Source organism: Vipera ursinii, assembly GCF_947247035.1.
Source record: "Vipera ursinii genome assembly, chromosome: 1".
Taxonomy (NCBI): domain Eukaryota; kingdom Metazoa; phylum Chordata; class Lepidosauria; order Squamata; family Viperidae; genus Vipera; species Vipera ursinii.
The window spans coordinates 274,581,936-274,602,610 of record NC_139512.1 but is presented as its reverse complement, the minus strand read 5'-3'; the positions used below and the strand labels follow the sequence as shown (position 1 = coordinate 274,602,610).

General features: G+C 40.4%; 1 protein-coding gene across 1 annotated transcript in view; it reads left to right on the top strand.

The window, feature by feature from the left end:
- The window catches only part of RGS17 (regulator of G protein signaling 17), a gene marked incomplete at its 3' end in the record, with an annotated part of 60,375 nt that overhangs the window by 19,562 nt on the left and 20,138 nt on the right, over positions 1 to 20,675 (top strand). Inside the window, exon 2 of the mRNA XM_083348125.1 lies at positions 12,055 to 12,198. Within this exon, the coding sequence (XP_083204251.1) occupies positions 12,080 to 12,198 (119 nt within the window). The 5' untranslated portion in view covers positions 12,055 to 12,079. The remainder of the gene's footprint in view (positions 1 to 12,054; positions 12,199 to 20,675) is intronic.

Below are 20,675 nucleotides of genomic sequence, written 5' to 3'. Positions count from 1 at the left end.
AACTTGAATATAAATCCTTTAATGAGAATTTCATTGCATTCTTCAATATTAATAGAATTAATTGTACTACCTTAGAAAGAGAAAGGAATATATGCTTGTAAAATTATCTTGAAACATATTATTCAAAACTAGACACCTTTTGAAGTAGGGGGAAATAATTCAGCAACTGCATTCCTTCATGTTGGTAGAAGTGCATATAAGCACATAGATGTGGTCAAAAATGCCAATTATTCATTGTTGTTTTCTTTTCTTGTCTTATGTATCAGATCATTTTCCATTTCTTTAGAGTCAGCTGCACTGTTTGGTGTTTGTGGACACGAAGAAAGTTGCAGCTCATGATTTGTATTATCGGGGGAATGGGTTCTAGTTCTAATCTTCTACAAAGTTAAAAGGTAAAGGTAAAGGTTCCCCCGCACATGCGTGCTTGTCGTTTCCGACTCTAGGGGCCGGTGCTCATCTCCGTTTCAAAGCCGAAGAGCCAGCGCTTGTCCGAGGACGTCTCTGTGGTCATGTAGCTGGCATGACTAGACGCCAAAGGCGCACGGAACGCTGTTACCTTCCCACCGTAGTGGTCCCTATTTTTCTACTTGCATTTTTTACATGCTTTTGAACTGCTAGGTTGGCAGAAGCTGGGACGAGTAACAGGCGCTCACTCTGCTATGCGGCACTCGGGATTTGACCCGCCAAACTGCCGACCTTCTGGTCAACCTAATTCACAAAGGACCATTTTCTTCTTCTTGTGATTATCAACTGACCTTTCTGCAAATGATAATTAAGTCATGAAGACCTGGGACACAGTGTTTTCAGAATCCTAAGCTATGGCTAGGCAAAGAAGGAGGGAACAATGTCTTCCCCTTTACCTTCCCACAAACTCCCTTCCACTCTCCTTGTTTCATGGATTTCCCCCCCCCCCCGCCAAAAAAAAATTGTTTGGAAAAAGCTGTGAAAACTATTTGCACAAGGATGAACTTCAGAGAGGAAAGGAAGTGAACTTTTGTGGTCTTTAGTGTTAGAATGTTGAATCGAGACAGAGTTCCGCTTGGAATGTACACGCCACTGAACAGAATGTAGTGCCAATAGGTAAATGAGAGCTCCATACTGGAGTCTGGATCACGTTTCACAACAGAAATAAGTTATTACTCATCCACAGCACATAACCTTTGTCAGGTACGTAAGCAGATATGCACCCAAATTGACATCCTTGCCTGCCTGGCATGCAGATGATCATGAAGCTTGATTTTAAATAAAAGCAAAATACATTATTTTGGAACCATTGAAAGTGAACACAGCAGAGCAGTGTTTCTCAACCTTAGCAACTTTTAAGATGCGTGGACTTCACCTCCCAGAATTCCCCGGCTAGCCTTGCTGGCCAGGGAATTCTGGGAGGTGAAGTCCAGACATGTTAAAATTGCCATGGTTGAGAAACACTGCATTAAAGAAATGGACAAGACAAGGAACAATAGCTGATTAGACCCAGTTACCTCCCCCATTTTGTTTAATTGAAATGAGGACAATTGTCCCGTGAAATTGTCACCAAGCTAAATTTTCATCATGTCCGAAAAAGATTGAAAAAAGAGAGAGATTGCATAGACAGGTGTGTTTGCATATCACTGTTCTTTCATGTGGATATCAAAATCAGAAAAATTTAGCACTAAATATTTCCAACAGTTAAATTTGGCAATGAAATGTCAACTGTTTTTAAAATATCAGTTATATCAAACTTGGAGATATTACATTTCTGTGATGAATGTTAAAATTGGCTCAGCCTATACAAAACAGGCTGCCAACCTAGCAGTTCGAAAGCACGTAAAAATGCAAGTAGAAAAATGGGGACCACTACGGTGGGAAGGTAACAGCGTTCCGTGCGCCTTTGGCGTCTAGTCATGCTGGCCACATGACCACGGAGACGTCCTTGGATAAGCGCTGGCTCTTCGGCTTTGAAACGGAGATGAGCACCGGCCCCTAGAGTCGGAAACGACTAGCACGCATGTGCGGGGGAACCTTTACCTTTACCTTTACCTTTATACAAAACAGTAGCAAATTAAACAGGAAAAAACTGTACACATAATCTATCACATCATTACCTCTTGGAAATAAGCAATATTATACAAAGTGCAAAAAAAGAGAAGTGGTAATCAAGAGATAAGGGGTAAAAGACTACTTATACTTCTTTCAGAATTTTATTCTATCCTCATTCTTTTATCTCATAGCCATTCTTGAGTCTACCAATTTTTGTCCTAGCACATATATTTTCTATGCAAATTGTCATCACTGCATTCAACCTATTTTTGGGTTTTCATACTGGAGTCACCCTAGATGAGTCTGTACTTACTGACCTACACAGTAAGCAAAATGTTTTGCAGTAAGATGGAGAAAGAAGTAAACTAGCTTACTTTACTACCTTAGCCACAGCAATGTGATATGCAGCATTTCTGTCAAGTGCAGGGGAAATCAGGAGATTCAGGCAGTTCAAATGAGTATAAAGATTTATTGCAAGCTTAAGCTCTCTGCAAGAATCTGACCAACTAACAGTCAAGGGAAATGAGCGGGAGATAAGACAGACATTCAAGGTGGGCTGGACTTAGATCTCTTGCGAGCACCCAGGGGGTCATGACTTTGATGCATTTTAACCCTTCCCTTGAATTCAGCCTGGTTATCTCCTACAATGTCCTGCTGTTGATAACCGGTAGCTTTTGGCACAAGGTGGCCAGTATATCATAAGCACAACCACAGCTTATTTTGCTCCAAGCATGCTCCCATCATCCTACACAAGTTAGGATTTCTAATTTGGAGGGTTTCTTTCCATCATCATTTGGTCATTTGGATTAGCCAACCAGGAAACATATACAGTAACTTGACAAAAAACTCAGAACTGTGGGATAAACCTATGAAATCAGAAGCTATAAGCATACAGATCTACAAGGAGTTCTTTCCTCCCTTCTTCTTGGCTTATTTTGATACCTCTTGTGCCTGTTGTTCTCTGACCATAATCCAAATCCATGCTGTCTGGTGTAATCTCAAGCCACACACTAATGTTCCTCAAGGATGCCTCCTTAAGTAACACCAGCTGCCTGCAATTAGTGCAGGTTCGCATCCCACCAGGCTCAAGGTTGACTCAGCCTTCCATCCTTCTGAGGTAGGTAAAATGAGGACCCAGATTGTTGGGGGCAATTAAGCTGACTTTGTAATAATGCTGCTTGGGGTGTGTGTGAAAGCCCTAATAAGCAGGCATATACATAGAATGAAGGCTACTGCTAAGCTTGTAAGCCGCCCTGAGTCTTCGGAGAAGGGCGGGATATAAATGGAATTAAATAAAAAATAAAAATAAGGATACCTTTTTGTTGGTGGAACTTGCTTGACAATCTACCTTCCCTGAACCCAAACAACAGGAGAGATACACAAACAGGGTACACAGTGGCAGGCAGGACACATTGTACATTTTATCTCTTACAACTAACATTTATGTCAATCCAGAATGCTTTGTTTCCTATCTTCCTTTTTATCTTCTTAAGCTGTCTGTTTTATGAGTAATCTTTCTCTCACTTTAAAGCTTTGCCCCCTTTCTCTTCAGTAACCTTCCTGTACTTTTTTTTAAAAAAAAACCTGACTCTTCTTTGCTAAGCTAGCCTCTTTCTTTACTTTTCCCAGCCAGTCTTCCCGGCTTGGTCAGGCATGGTTGGATCTGTTCTGTACCAGCCTGCTACCGGCCCTGCAGCAAAAGCAGGGACAACCCCTTTACAAACGGCAAGAGGCTGGAATAAAGCCTGCCAAATTTATTAACATAAAACAGAGCAAGACAAGACACCAACCATGAAACAGGAGCTATGAAACAGGAACTATCCAAGCGGTTGCCTTCAGCAAACCAGCCCTCCCACACATTCCCCTTAAATACAGTTCAGGGCGTGGCCTCTCTCTGCCTCCTTCCAAGGTGCCCCATTGCCTTCCTCTGTTTACTCCTGATTGACTGCCTCCTGCGTCGGGCGTCCTTGAACAGGGCCAGCTGTGGGTCATCTTCATCCACGCTGTCAGGCTCACACAGCTGGGTTTCCGTCGTGACCAGGTGGGAGGGGCCCGGCTGAGGGCTCTGCGGAGCCTCAAGGCCATCATCAGCAAGCTCTTCAACACCCCCCTCCTCCTCCTTCTCTGAGTCGTCCGACCCAACTGCCGAACCCACAGGCTGACCCTGAATCACAACAGGATCAGGCCCCTCAATCTATATGCTTTCCATATACCTAGGTCTGCATGCATGCTTTTGCACCTACAACTCCATATCTTTTTGTATCTTCTTAAAACTCTGAAGTTCAACTTTGCTCCTTCCTCGGTTTTCTTCAGTCTCCTGGAACACTGGCCCTCCACTTCCTTAATGATGTGAAGAGGGCTACACAGTCCTCCCTTGTCTAAGTTTCATTGGATCTAGACCTGATCTCCTTTTACCTTGCTCTTCTCTCTTCCTACTCTTTACTATAACACAGACAGTGACAGAAAAAGAAAACTAACCTGGAAAGCAGACTGAAATATTTGTCCCAATCCTAAAGATAGCATTTTCAGAAATTAATTATTATCATTATTTTGGAAATGTCAAGGGTGTAGTTATTGGCAATAACCTTTTTGTGAAACAAAGTGCTTTAAAGAAAAAGCAGGTGCCCTGTCGTTCAAAAAGATCTTGCCCGTCACAAAGACAGGTTGTTTTGTGAAATGTATGTCAAGCAACTAATCAAAGGGTTGGCAACCATGGATGCTTGGGGAAAAAAATGGCCCGAGCTTTGATTGGAAGAAAATTATAGACACGGTAGCTCTGCCTCTTGTCACAATGAAAGGTATGGCCTGTTTATTAGTAAGACAAATAAATTATCAGTCATCTTGCCTCTGTGATTGCAGCAAATTCCTCATTTCTTTCAGAGTGCCAGAATGGTGTTTCCTTTCCCCTTCTTTCTAGCCATTTGCTCCCTTGATATAAGGGTTATTAGATTGCTCCAGCTATCAGGGTTGATTGTAGTTTTATTTGTTGCTGAGCTAGATTTTCTAGGACTTTAAATGTAGGTTAAAAACAAAAGATTCTCTTTCTCGTTGTATTTATGCTCAACCTAGTTGCTCGCAAAGGTGTAACACTGTCAATTTAGTATTAATTCAGCTAGCTCAGCTTGATCTGCCACTTATTACTCAATATTTTATTACTTGATGCTTTATAAGTGGAAACACCAGGGACTGAACCTGAGGCCTTTTCACTGAATTATACTCTCTTTCAAAGCAATGGATTTACACTACTTTCCTTACAATTTAATGTAGCTGCATTTTGGTTGTTGTTGTTATGATCTATCAAGTCAACTCTGATTCCTGATGACTATAGGGACAGGTTCCTGCTGTTTCCTTAGTAAATAGTTCACCAGTAACATACGAAGAATGGCAACGGGACTTGGGTTTGGAGAGTCTAAAGGAAAGAAGAAATAGGGGAGACATGATAGCAGTGTTCCAGTATCTGAGGGGCTGCCACAAGGCAGAGGGGATCATGTTATTCACCAAAGCACCAAATGGAAGGACAAGAAACAATGGTTGGAAACTGATCAAAGAGAGAAGCAACCTGGAATTAAGGAAAAACTTCCTGACAGTGAGGACAATCAACCAGTGGAACAGCTTGTTCCCAGAAATCGTGGGCACTCCATCACTGGAGATTTTTAAGAGGAGACTAGACATTCACCTGTCTGTGATGGTATAGGTTCTTCTGCTTGAGCAGGGGGCTGGACTAGAAGACCTCCAAGGTCCCTTCCAGCTCTATTCTATTCTATTCTATTCTATTCTATTCTATTCTATTCTATTCTATTCTATTCTATTCTATTCTATTCTATTCTATTCTATTCTATTCTATTCTATTATCTTCTTAGGGCATAGAGAGAGACTGGCATATATTCACCCAGCTGGCTTTTATGCCAAAGGCAGAACTAAAATTAACAATCTCCCAGATTCTAATCCAGCAGTTTAACCACTAGATCAAATCGGCTTCCTCCAATTCTACAGCTATTCTTACTGTTATTCTTTACGTTAATCCTTAACGGGCTTCTGCTTAGGTCTGGGGGAAAAAAGTTATTGGATATTCTAGTACACTGTCCAGAGAAAGACAGTGTTGATGCATCCTGAAGCATTTGCCAAAAATTGGAAAGAATTATAAAAGACATATTGTAATTTCTAGGAATCATCAGAGTATCTAGATGTAAAAGGAATTTGGAAGCTGAGCACTGAGGTGTAGTGAGGACAATCCTAGCAATCATAAACCCAAGTTGATGGCTACTGAAACAAACCTGTGACTGCTTGCTTCTACCTGCTTGTACTGTATGGCTTTGAGTCACTATGGCTTTGGGAGCTATTTACTATGTATTTATCTTACTATGTTTTCTTGACTTGAAAAATCTTTCTGCCTTGTGTCTTTTGATGAATATAAATCACTGAGGCTAGATGTTGATTTTAAGATGCTGATTCTGAATCATTTGTTCAGAGTGAACCCCAATGAACTCACAAAAATGTTTATGTAGATGTGGGTAGGCATTGGGCTGGCTTTAGCCAAAGGGTGCATGCCACTAGCTTGGAGTGCCGAAGCTTATAGGCCACCCCTTCTTTAGAAATGCTAAAAATGCATATTTTTAGATTCACAGGTGGTCCATCAATCATTGTGGCTAGGGACACCATGTACCCTCCTTACCTTACTAAATTATACACACACAATTATACATTATCTCACTAAATTATACACACACACACACACAAAGCATCTATTTATCTATCTAATATAGATAGATAGATGATAGAGAGAGAGAGAGAGAGAGAGAGAGAGAGAGAGAGAGAGAGAGAGAGAGAGAGAGAGAGAGAGATCTATATCTATATATCTATATCTATCTATCTATCTATCTATCTATCTATCTATCTATTGAGAGAGATACTGTGGGATAAGGGGAAATTATTCTGGTAAATTGTTGTTTTGAAATAAGTATATCAATGTGCATATAGGAGTTCATACTCTTCAATCACAAAAAATGGTTCACAATAAAATAAAAACCTTTTTTGAAGTGGGGAAAATAAGGAGAGCAGACATCAGCTTCATTTTCTTGTATCATGCCTGTAAGGTTGCTCTTATTCCCTAACTTAAGAAAATCTCTTTTTTTTGTACTTATTCCAGTTTGGTGCAGCATGACATCTGGGTAGCATATTCTTTTTTGATGGTGTTAAAAGTAAGCTGAGATCAATCACAGTAACAAGTATGTAACTTGCTCAGAGCCATCTATGATGCTTTCTTTTGACATATTGTTTTCTGAAAACTTTGTACTGAAAAGATCATAGATCTTTAGTCTGTGAACAGTTATACAAATCCTATTCTCCTTCACATACATTAGTTCAAAAGATGATGAAATCAGAGTCCTTTCTTGTTTGCAGCACTCATCTCAATGTTTATTTTCCAAATAAGAAAAAGAGCAAATAAATGTACACTGGAATGTGTCAATTAATTTAAGTTAAAGACTCCATAAATAATAAGAATGATTATTTTATTCTAATGTGCACTTGCCCATGAATGTATATTTATATTATATCTGTCTGCAAGCAATATAAATCCTTCCACTCTCCACCATCTAGTCAGAGCTGAAGAAGCTTCTTGGATGAGAAGCGAAACGTCTTCAAAAGAAACAGAAGAAGTCCAGTTGCCTCCTGAAAAAAGTACCTTTGGGTTAAATGAAACATAAAAGAAATATAAAGAAAGAAATATAAAAAGAGAAGGAAGCAGAAGCAAAAACTGAAAACCCAACAGATTTTAAAGGTTATTCTGTCAAGGAAAAGTTTCCAAAATGAATTGGATAGTTGATCTGAATAATCCAATAAAATTCCTTTGAATCAATTCAGATAATTTTGTATATGCAACAACAATGCCTTTTTCTAATTAGTTTGGAAATCTGAATTAAATCAACCTAAGCTGACGGTTTGGTATGAACATCTGAATCAAATCAGATTTATTTTTCAAATCAAATCAATATTCAAGCTGAATTTTCTCTGGGTTTTTTGCCTTCATTTGTGTTTTTTTTCCTGTTTCCATGGGTGTAATTGATGCTGTTTCTGGTATGAAGATGTTATAATCAAAATACAGGTCAGGCCATATCATAGTTTTCTGTAAAAGGAATTATGGGCCCTGGCTGTAAGAAATGGAAGTGTATAGACCAGGATGTTTTAGATGCCACTTGCATAGTTCCTGACTATTGGAATTTATAAGAGTTGTAATTTAAATTACCTGAAATAGGTTGTCTATCCTGACTCAGAAAGTCATAGAATCATAGGATTTATGAAGGGGATCGTATATGTCATTTAGGCATATACCATATACCAAGAGCTGTGGTAGTGATGCAGTGGTTAGAATGTAGTACTACAGGCTAACTCACTGCTCACAGCCAGAGTTCAAGCCTTACCAGCTCAAGCCTTACCAGCCTTCCATCCTTCCGAAGTCAGTAAAATGAGGACCCAGACTGTTGGGGGCAATATGCTGACTCTGCAAACCACTTTGAGAGAGCTGTAAAGCACTGTGAAGTGGTATTTAAGTCTACTACTATTTAATCCAATACCTGCTCAATAGAGGAATTGAGGGATAAGCCACAACTCTTCTTATCTGCTTTGTTAGGAAATACATCCTAATATCCATTCTGAATTGCCTTGCTTTCAATTTTAACCTGTTGACCATTGTTCTGTTTTCAGTTTTAATAAAGAATTTAATCAATAAGGCGGCAGAACCAGATTTTTTCAGCCAAAATCATGATCATCTCAAGACATTTTGCTGCTTGTGTCAGAGAAATAAGCAGGATTATGATCTAATCCTAATTCAGCTTTAGTAATAAAAGGCATCTCCCTTGCCCCCAAGACAACAATTCATTTGTATAATGGAATGGACAGGACAGACTTTGTGGCGTGCACAATTTTGTCTTCGGGGAGAAAGGGTTTATTGCTTCTCAGCAAGTGTTATCTGAGACAATTGCCATACTCTGTCTAATTGTAGAACTGGTCCTGGCTACATTCTTTACACTTTGCCTAGTCATGGAATTGTGAGTGTTAATGAGGAGGGTGGAGCGTATGTGAATATATAGGTTAACTGTGCTGGTGGCAGTCTTATATCTGTCAAGATTCTATTTCATGACATTGTTTCAAGGCCACAGGGATCGTTCCATGCTAATTACTTTTAGGGCAGAATGCGGTATGTGGAAATTAATTATTCCTAAATATGGCAGCAGGCTTCTGGGCAGCTTCTATGCAGTTTAGAGTGAACTGTGCTTCATAGGGCAGCTTGCTGTTTAATTATAAAGGACCACAGAACAATCTTGGACTATAAATGAAATTAATAATAACATTTCTCTAACTTGCTTCTGCTTAATGGTGTCCATCAGTGGCTGAGCTGATTGATTGCTTCTCTAAGTAGAAATGACAATACCAATATTAGTGGCAACTAATGGAGGATATTGCTGGAATAAATGATATGTGCAATTGTGCTTCTCTGAGAAATAGAAATATTTGGTTGTTTCACTATCAATACATTGCCCATAAATACTTGATCTATTCTTTGGACTCTATGCATCTAAAATAGAACTCATATAAAGACTTAGACTACTGAAATCAATAGGATATATTTTGGGGCATAAGCACATATGGATACAAACTATAGGAAATTGTTTTATCAATTCATCCATCTATCCTTGATGGGTTTTTAAAATCATCATTAAATTTGCTTAGGCTCCAAACACCAAGTAACACATTTGGTCTTCTAAATATGGTCTTCCTGTTTCTTTAAATATTGAAGACATATATGTAGGACCAGACAGGAAGAAAGGAAAAGCATAGCATGATATATTGAGTACAGTTATTGACAGATTTCTACTGAAACCAATTAAGAGAACACTAGTTTTAACTCAGTTTAACTATTATGGATATCTCTAAATCAGGGGTGTCAAACTCAATTTCATTGAGGGCCGCATCAGCATTGCGGTTGCCCTCAGGGGGCCGGGTGGGTGTGGCCTGGGTGGGTGTGGCCTACTGGGTGGGCGTGGTCAGCTCTACATCGTTCGCATGAAGGGTGCCTATGGGGGCCTGGGCAGGAGTGGGACAGATCTGAGGGTCTCTGGCAGAAGGAGGGTCTCTGGGCCAGGGCCAAGGCAGTGGGGGCCGTTCCCTCACTGTTTCCAGGATGGCTTCGCGGGCCGCATGAAACCACTTCATGAGCCGGATCTGGCCCCCGGGCCTTGTGTTTGACATGTCTGCTCTAAAGGATACTGAAAAATTGCAGAGTTTTTTCTTTCAGACTGGAGAATCTTGCTCCCATAATTTGGTAATGGGGGAGGCAGCAGGGATCCTTAACATTAAACAATGTTACCTTCATTATACAGACCTGTGCATCATCCAGCTGCTACATATACAGACCACCAGAATCTGAACAAAGATCATATTCTGCCTGTAATAATAGTAACAATGACATAGCCAAGGATCTGGCAGAATAGAGTTCCTAGATGGTAGCATGCATCTCATTACGTATGGTATAAAGCTGAATTGTATAATACTATAATCTGTAGAAGCACACTAAAAAGCAGAGACATCACCCTGCTAACAAAAGTGCATATAGTCAAGGCTATGGTCTTCCCAATTGCAATGTATGGCTGTGAAAGTTGGACCATTAGAAAGGCTGAGCACCAAAGAATTGAGGCCTTTGAACTATGGTGCTGGAGAAGACTCCTGCGAGTCCCTTGGACTGCAAGGCGATCAAACCGGTCAGTCCTAGAGGAGATCAACCCTGACTGCTCTTTAGAAGGCCAGATCCTGAAGTTGAAACACAAATACTTTGGCCATCTAATGAGAAGGAAGGACTCACTGGAGAAGAGCCTAATGCTAGGAAAGGTTGAGAGCAAGAGAAGAAGGGGACGACAGAGAATGAGGTGGCTGGATGGAGTCACTGAAGCAATAGGCGTGAGCTTAAATGGACTCCAGAAGATGGTAGAGGACAGGAAGGCCTGGAGGAACATTGTCCATGGGGTCGTGATGGGTCAGACACAACTTTGCAACTAACAACAACAAAATAATCTGTATTACCTAGATATTATAGTTTTCTGTTGCTCTTTGTCAGATTTCATGTAAACAATACCTACATCTGAGTGTCTCCACGACAATTCTTTTTCTGAACAGAAAATGCAAAATGCTACAATAGTTTTATCACTTTGTCTTAAATGTTACCTAGTGTTACATAAACTGTGAGATGCACTTTGGAGATTATGAATAAGAAAAAGAGCTCCTGAAGCTAAATGAATATTGAATAATAAGAAAGGACCTGGGAAAGATTTTAGTTAAGTTCTGCAGTTTGAATCTCAAAGCCTAATCTCACTGCCTCTGGGCCAACAAGAGGCAGTTGGGTCTTTCTGTTCTCACAACTCCTTGCCTTTGGGTGGGCTGATTAGAGCTGAAGTCCATGATCTCTGTGAAGAACCACCTTGCCTATCCCAGCCCTGCTCTTCAGAAACATCTGGGCAGGCAAGAAAGTTTATCATGTCATCCCTTTGCTTCTCCATCCAACACCCACACAAAGTAATTATTTTGGTGAGGAAGGAACCATCTTCCAAGCACTTCATAGGTGGAGTAGAATGTCCTTAAACCTGAATTTTTGCTCTCTTGGTCTGGAGGGGAAAAATTTTAATTGGGAAGGAGGTAAAACTGTCCAGTGGGTAGATGAATGCTGCCAGGTCTTATTTCCCCATAGACACAAAACCATTTGAAGAGAAAGGAAAGTCTTTTGGTTACCTGAACATTTCCTGAAAGAACAGAGGTTCCTCATGATTACTACCCTGCCATTTCCCCTCCTGTTTTTTGCCAAAGGAAATGCTACTTTATTAATTAAGCACAGCAAAACTACCGAGATTAAATTGGGCTCCTGTTAAGTTTCTTAAATTCTGTTGTGGTTGATGGTGTCTGTAGTTTTGATCTTGAAGGTGGGTCTGAGCTGTTGTGATGTGTTTAGCTGCATTCCCTTGATGTTCTGTTATGTCTACATTCTTGTAGCCACAGGGGTGCTGAAGTAGCTGAAATGAGAAAAAGGCAACAGTCCCAAAATGAAGGAACGTCGGCTGTGTCTCAAGCTCCTGGAAACCAAAGGGCCAACAACACGTGTTGCTTCTGCTGGTGCTGTTGTTGCAGCTGTTCATGGTATGTCATGCACATCTCTTGAGTACCATTTCTATAGGTATATGACGTCTCCAAACCATCAGTTGCCTGATGCAGAAGCTAATTGTGGGGAGGGGACAGGGATGTTCTGCAGATAAAGACATTGCACAACAAGTGTTCATTTGGTGCTGATTTGTTGTGAAAAATGCCCATGTTTCCCTTAGGTTTTTGTTCCTTGTGACCTTTGTGTGATTTCAAAAATGCATTTAGCTGGCAGTCCAGGTAATAACATTGCTACCTCCAAGAATACATTCATACCTGAGAAAAGGAGGCTTCGTTTGGGTGTTTTCACACTTTGTATATAACCTGGCTTTATCAATTGTTATTGTGTCAAAAATTAGATTGCTTATGAGGTGCCTTAAAACCTGGGGTATTTGATCAGTCTTCCTTCCATGATCTTCTTAATAGTGCCAAGTCTTCATTAAAATAATTATCTGATAACTCCCACTGAGTTCTCACAAAGAAGGGGAGAAACTTTGGATCTAGCTTGGGAAACGTATGCTAAGTTTTCTGATTTTTGAGATGATTCCAATTCTTGGGGTGCAGGTGGGGTTGGGTGAGGGAATGAGGAGGAACAGAGCAAAAGCCAGTGTGTGTTGAATGAAAGGCAAATATGAGCAGGATTGTCCTGTTTATTATTTAATAATTTGATGAATAACCTACAGAATATATTTATAGTCTGGAAACATTCAAATTCCACTGAGAGCCTTCAACTGGCAAAAAGCCATCATTTTAATGGGGATGGGGCCAGGAAAATTGTTGCTACTCAGCTCTTCCTAAAAGAATCACCAGCTCTGGATATCTGAGGCTGAAATCAGTGTTTATTTTCTGTTTTTAAAATAACCTCAGATAATCATGTGATATTTCCAGTATGTCCAGGGTGCCTGTCACTAAAGCATATAAAACTTTAATGTAACAAGATTTATATGCGTGTGAAAGAGTCCAGCGACATCAACAAGGCTGTATGAATTTATACAGCTTCTTCACTTGCCGAGAGGTTCCATACAGCTGACATAACCTTCTCTCTGTGAAATTCCATTTTCAAAATGTCTTTGCGCTGTAGCACTGGGACTGGTAGGCTGCAGCTTCCAGCCTAATTTTATACAGCTCTCAGCCCAGTTTTGAAAGAGCTCTGCCAAAAATCAGCTCAGAGCCCTGGCAGGAGCAGTTTGTTCCTTCTCCGGCAGTCTCTTGGTTTGGGAGGGAAGGGAGCGAAGGGATTGTCAGAGAAAGGAAAAGGGAGTAAAAACTGAAGTTGGTAAATGAGAGAACGAGAGCCAGTGCTATAGAGTAACGGTTAAGTCACCAGGCTGGAAATTGTGTGAATTCTAGTCTTTCCTTAGGCATGAAGCTAACTTGGGTGACCTTGGGCCAGCCATTCTCCCTCATTTCCAGGAAGGAGGCAATGGCAAACCGCTTCGGAAAAGTCTGGCCAAGAAAACTGCAAGGACAGTCACGAGGGAGAGAGAGAGAGAGAGAGAAAAGGGGACCCCAATCATTTCTAGTTCTTTGCTATAAAAGAAACAAAACACTGAAGGAGATGTGTGCCTAACTGAAAGAGCAGGACCGTGTAAATAGGTTTCTTTCTCCGTGACTGAGGTCATCAGGTTCCCAAAGTATCCCAAGTTCAGCCTTCTGCTTTCTCCTAACTAAATGGGAATGGAATATTTTCCTCATGGGGAACTATGACAGTCTTCCCTAATCTGGTGCCATCTAGATGCCAGAACCTTTCCCCCCCCCCCACACACACTGTTTGGCCTTCAGCTCCCAGAACCCCCAAGGAAGAGATTTGAGACAGGAGCAGCCCGAGCTTGTCGATCAGAAGGTCGGCAGTTTGGTGGGTCGAATCCCGAGTGCCGCGTAACAGAGTGAGCGCCTGTTACTCGTCCCAGCTTCTGCCAACCTAGCAGTTCGAAAGCACGTAGAAATGCAAGTAGAAAAATAGGGACCACTCCGGTGGGAAGGTAACAGCGTTCCGTGCGCCTTTGGCGTCTAGTCATGCCAGCCACATGACCACGGAGACGTCCTCAGACAAGCGCTGGCTCTTCGGCTTTGAAACGGAGATGAGCACCGGCCCCTAGAGTCGGAAACGACTAGCACGCATGTGCAGGGGAACCTTTACCTTTACCTTTAATATTCCTTTAGCTTGTTTCTTCCCTCTTGCTGGCTTGTTCTTCATTTGAAAGGTACTAATTAATAGACAGACATAGGGTGAGGTAGGATGGCAGTTTTAAGTTGCACAGTTTTTTCCCCCCCTTTGGATTCAGAGGGTATCAAATTCATTCTCCACATTCACATTCAGATAGTAGCGAATCTGTGTACAATCTATGAAGATTAGGGTGTCACTCTTCTGCTTAATGAAATCCCAGGTGTGAGCTGAAACACAAGACTTTGCCATCAGAGCTGAACTTTGGTGCACCAGCCGTACTCTCTGATTGCATAGGCATGACCTGATTACAGTTTATCAGCATAGGCTGTTCTCGGAACATCCCACTCCTGATCAGCATTCACCAATACGACTCCCTCCCACAAGTCTTTGGATGGGAATGGACATATTTCTTGCAGATGATAAATGGGGATGTAGTGCCTGATAATTGTCATGCACATGTTTTACGCAGTCCCTTCCCCAGATTTGCTTGTTCAACAATGGACTAGCTTTCTGGACTTCCTATCCGACCACATTTGAGAGGCTTCCCTAAGTGTGTGAATTAAGCCATAAGCCCTTTCATCACAAAGCCAAACCTGATCTGTGCACCTTCTCCAATACTTCAACACATTGCATAACACTTATCCAAGATCATATCAATTGTTTCTCAGCTGTTCTGGAAATGGAATCAGAGCACAAATCATTCTGAGCTTCTTTATCCTCATCACCTTTAAATGACAGCGAGTGAATAAAAAAATAATAATTGCAAGGCAAATTGGGAATACAGGTAATCCTGGACTTAACCATCGTAATTAGCCCAAAATTTATGCTGCTAAGTGAGACATTTGTTAAGTGAGTTTTGCCCAGTTTTATGGACCTTTCTTGCCACAAGTGTGCAGCAAGTAGAACTCCAAACCAGCGAATAAATATTAACCAGATAATCTGGTCTGATTTAACTCTAAACTTTTAAAAGCAGACGGTAATCAGAGACAGAATGCCACGGTCAGGTTTCTGAATTAAATGCTAAGTTATTACAGGTAGTCCTCGACTTACGACTGAGCCCAAAATTTCCATTGCTTAGCAAGGCAGTGGTTAAGAGAGCTTTGCCCCTTTTATGACCTTTCTTACCACAGTTGTTAAGTGAATCACTGCAGTTGTTAAGTTAGTGATACAATTGTTAAGTGAATCTGGCTTCCCCCTTTGACTTTGCTTGTCAGAAGGTTGCAAAAGATGATCACGTGACCCTGCAACCGTCATAAATGTGAACCAATTGCCAAGCATCCAATTTTTGATCACGTGACCCTGGGAATGCTACAATGGTTGTAAGTATGAAAAATGGTCATAAGTCACTTTTTTCAGTGCCATTGTAACTTCGAACAGTCACTCAATAAACTGCTGTAAATCGAAGATTACTTGTATATGCTCTTTATATATGATATAAGAACTGCCAGAGACTAATGGCTTAATTAAATTATATTTCCACTACTCTTTAAAAGCAGACTTAATTTATTTACATTAATAGTTCTTGACTGGAAATTTTGAAGCACAGAGTTCTCATGTGCTCCTAAAAAGCTGTATTGGCAAGTTTCCAAAATACCACGTGTGTATACTAGCTAGCTTGCAAATATTCAGAGCTTATATATAATCATTCTTTATTTTTCTAATGCTCCAGGGTTGCTGTTGTTTTTTGTCAACATAAATACTGTGTACATTTGTGCAAAATTCTTTTTAGGATTGGGATAAGTCTCTGAGAGAAGTTCCATGCTTTAAATAGGGTAGATTCAAGATTGTGGTAGAAATACCACTGCTGCCAATTCTTGGAACTAAACTGGCCAAAACTGTAAAAAAAAGAAAGAAAGAAAAGAAGGAAAGAATTTAAGGAGAAATAGCTTGGATAACTTAATAATGTTATCTTTCATCCCTAATGTTTGAGATGAAACTTTTTTTTTAACAAAAGGATAAAGTAGACCGAGAATGATACAACACAGACCTCTAAGTCCAAACATGAAAAGTCTGGTTCTATAGGCTGCTATAATTATTATGACATATACATGGCAAATTGGAAGACTAATGAAACTGTAGAAATGTACAGATCTAACCCGGTTAACATTTACCAGATTGGGGAAGGCTGATCTGATCTGTTTTAACTCTCCAACTCTGGCTGTTCAGCTCCAGCAAAATGGCCGTTGCCCAGCTTATTTCTGATTGGTGCAGGTACCTACAGACCTAGAGGAAAGAAAGCCAAGTTTCTGAAGCACGTTTGGTGCTCTTGATGTACTAGAAGGACAAGTAGTCTGCAGAGTGTTGTTAAAAAAGAGAGAGAGTTTCAACATGGATTAAAAATCAGATGAAGGTTTGATTATACCACCCTAGCCGCCACCTTTGCTTTTTGGGCCCCAACCCATGGACACCTGTGTAGAGATGGCAATTGCACAAGTAAAGTTTGTCACTGACATCAGGCCTAATACCTTGTCATTTAAATCTCTAGAATCCTAGCATGGTTAGATCTAAAGCTGGTTTCTGGATCTGTTGTTTTAAAACCAGAAATGCCTATACTTTGTTTTTACTTCATGTTCTTTCAGATGGAGGGCTAGGGATGTGATGATGCCAACTGGAGACCATGCTTTAGGTCGTTCTAAGTTGGGGACTGAAGGATTAAAATAAAGGAATTCCTTTTCCTTGGTAAAGGAATTCAGGAGAGCCAATTTGGTGGAAGCTAGAAAATGGGAGACTGGGAATTCTAGTTCTGCCTTCGACGTGAAGCCAGCTGGGTCTGAGGGGGAAGGAGAGATGGGGAAGGGGGTAAAATCATGGTGATGTAAAGGAAATGAGGCAGTTTCTTCACCCCCTTACTCTGTATTTTCAGTAAAGTTGGATAGGGCTCTCTGGGCTGCAAAAATCCAGGTACCAACCAAAATGGCAGCAGAATTTTTGTTTTGTTTTTTCATCTCTGTTGCCATCCAATGGGCATCCAGATATTTGTATCCTCATCAGGGTGTGGAATTCAGCGCCAGATCTGTCCTGCCATTGGGAGGGGTTATCTGTGCATCCAAAAGAAAGCCACTCTGGATGATTTAAGGATGTTCATGAAAGGTAGTTCTGATGGATTAAGACACATAGATTTGATTACCAAGAAAGCAAGAAAAGGAAAAAAAACCAACTTGTTTGGAGCAAAATTCAGATCACCTTTCTCTATCTGGATATCCCATTAAACCCAGTTAATTGGCACAACAGCTTTAATACATCTGGAAAGTGCCAGCTTGGAGAAAGGCTTGCTCAGAAGCTATTTCTTGGGAGCACCTCCGTCTCTCTTAATCAGTGGCAGTGGTAATTTTCAAGTTCATATTTATTAAGGAATTGGAAAACACATTGCTAATCAGATGGCAGACTTTAATAGCTACATTTTGGGGAAGAAAGTCATACAAATGAGCTAAGGGTATGCTGACTGCTTGAGGGATATTATTGATTCAGCCTAAGGCTATATCTCTGCAGTAAACCTTTGACTTGAGATTTGGGGTGGCAGAATAGAAACGGATGTTCACTCTAGCCACAGTTTCAGTCAGAATGAGAATGAACTCTTCTGTCTTTATAGTTAAATAAGTCATATCCGCACAAACAAGCAAAGCCCCATCCGTGGGATGCAGGCAGCACACAAAACCGTGCACTCTCCGGTCCGTGGAAAAACCTTTCTCCATGGAACCAGTCCCTGATGCCAAAAGGTTGGGAACCTCTGGTTTAATGTACTATACAGTATTTATTCATTTAAAATGCAATGGTCAATGAATTTAGTTCTTGGAGAAGATTTGAACAAACATCTAATATATACATCCAATGGTACCCAGTAAAGATCATATACAGTATCTACTGCCTCTTGGAGGTCAACATAACTCTTTATAACAAATATAAAGAATTGGCAGCCCTACTATGAAAGAAAAAAGTGCCCCATAAAACTGTAACTGGATATTTAACTTTTTAACTTTTATATATTGTATTTTTATTGCATTTTATTGCCCTGTACACCGCCCTGAGTCCTTCGGGAGAAGGGTGGTATAGAAATTAAAATAATAATAATAATAATAATAATAATAATAATAATAATAATAATAATAATAATAATAATAATAATAATAATAATATCTTCTTTAGTGGATGGTACATTTAGGCCATCAACAGAAATATTAGATATGGGTGGACAGAGCTTTGTCATATAAGGAAGACTCTGTTTTATTCTATTTTTAAAAAAATTGCCACAAAGAAGAAGGGGTCAACCTATTCTCCAAAGCACCAAGGAGGACAAGAAACAATGGATGAAACTAATCAAAGAGAGAAGCAACCTGGAACTAAGGAGAAATTTCCTGACAGAACAATTAACCAGTGGAACAACCTAACTCCAGAGGTGGTGAATGCTCCAACACTGGAAGTTTTTAAGAAGAGACTGGACAGCCATTTGCCTGAAATTGTATAGGGTTTCCTGCCTGAGCAGAGGGTTGGACTAGAAGACCTCCAAGGTCTCTTCCAACTCTATTATTATTATTATTATTATTATTATTATTATTATTATTATTATTATTATTATTATTATTATTATTTTGCTTTGATATTAGGAAACTACTAGACTACTTATACAGTAAGGTACACTGAGTCATGAAACTAAGAAAAAAGCAAAAAGATTATTTCATTTTTTAAAAAAAAGACAGATAACCCTTTTTATTCATTTTCTATTGGTTGAAAATAATTCATTATTGAATCAAGGTTCTTCAGCATTTTTGTGGACTTTCCCAGCAAAGGAAGTACTGAGTCTTTTGTATTTGTATTCTGTCTAAAAGTCATCTACATATTACCTGCACCCTCCCAACTACCAATTCACTTTGTACAATTACCTTAGAGTTTTGAGGCTGAAAGTGAGAGAATGTTATGATCGAGCACTTCTATGCTTGTCTAACATTTCCTGACTCTGGAAAGGCAGTATGTGTAAAATGAACAATGTAATCGGCTCTTTTTCTTCCTCTGCTGATTTGTGTGTTTGACATGGTTCAATTATTCAGTCACTAAACTAGATGATGAAGTCATATCTTCATATCCTTGCCAGCTACTAACATATACTTTCCATATGGAGAGGTCTATCCCTACAGTGAGGCAGAAATAATAAACATGTAAGAATCCAGTAATACAATTTGCAGCACAGTAGTAAAGATTTGAAAGGAAAGCAAGAAAGCAGACATGCAAAGAAGGTGGTGTACTCATTTTTTAATTTAATTTTATTGATTTTAGCTGTAAGGTAATAAATCAAATCGTACTCATCCAGTTCATATTCCATGGCTTATAGAAAGATAATAGATGCTTCTTTCCCATTCAGTTAGCATGACAGCTTTAGTAGCACATTTTTTTCCTCAAGGGAAGCAAGAACCTCCGTTCCTAAAGTTGCAGCCATCCAATCAGCAACAGTAGGTGGGAATAGCCTTGGGAGACAGGAGAAAGAAGTACAGCCTAGACTACAGTTGGATAAACAATATCTGAGATGGAAAGAGGAATGTGGGTAGAGAAGGGACCCCCCCTGGTTTGGGACCCCCCCTGGTTTGGGACCCCCCCTGGTTTGGGACCCCCCCCCTGGTTTGGGATAGTAAACTCAAGGGTGGGGGAGGAGTACTTTCAGATTGCAAGCTTCTGTTACTGTAACCTTACAGAAAAAGTAGTGTTCACCAACTCATGCTTGACGCTTCTTGTCTTGACTACCTCAAAGGTCTGACATAAGTTTTGCAAGTCGGAAAATACCCGACCCTTCCTTTGCCTTTGTTCTCCCCAACACTACGAAGGGTCCCTTCTGAGATGATTTCTCCAACTCACCCCTCCTTTGAACTCAGATTTTGTTAATCGCACCATTGCTGCAGTGCTTCCTCCTGGTCATTCCCACGTAGTTACATGATCTGTCATTCTGTCTTGCAACACTGCACTAATCTCTAGCTGGGAGTGATGCTTAAAATCAAGAGGGAGCCAGTGGGGATATGTTTGTCTTCCCCTTTCTTCCTGACATCAAACTAAAAGGTACAGAACAAAATGATTCAGCCCATACATTATAGGTAGCCACAGCCATTAGTTGCATCATCGTTGTAACAATTGCACTGAAGTTTCCCCAATGATAGCTAACTTTAGCCTAAAGAGCCTTGTTGGAGCAGTGGGCTAATGCCTCCTTAAGTAACACCAGCTGCCTACAATTAGTGCAGGTTCGCATCCCACCAGGCTCAAGGTTGACTCAGCCTTCCATCCTTCCGAGGTAGGTAAAATGAGGACCCAGATTGTTGGGGGCAATTAAGCT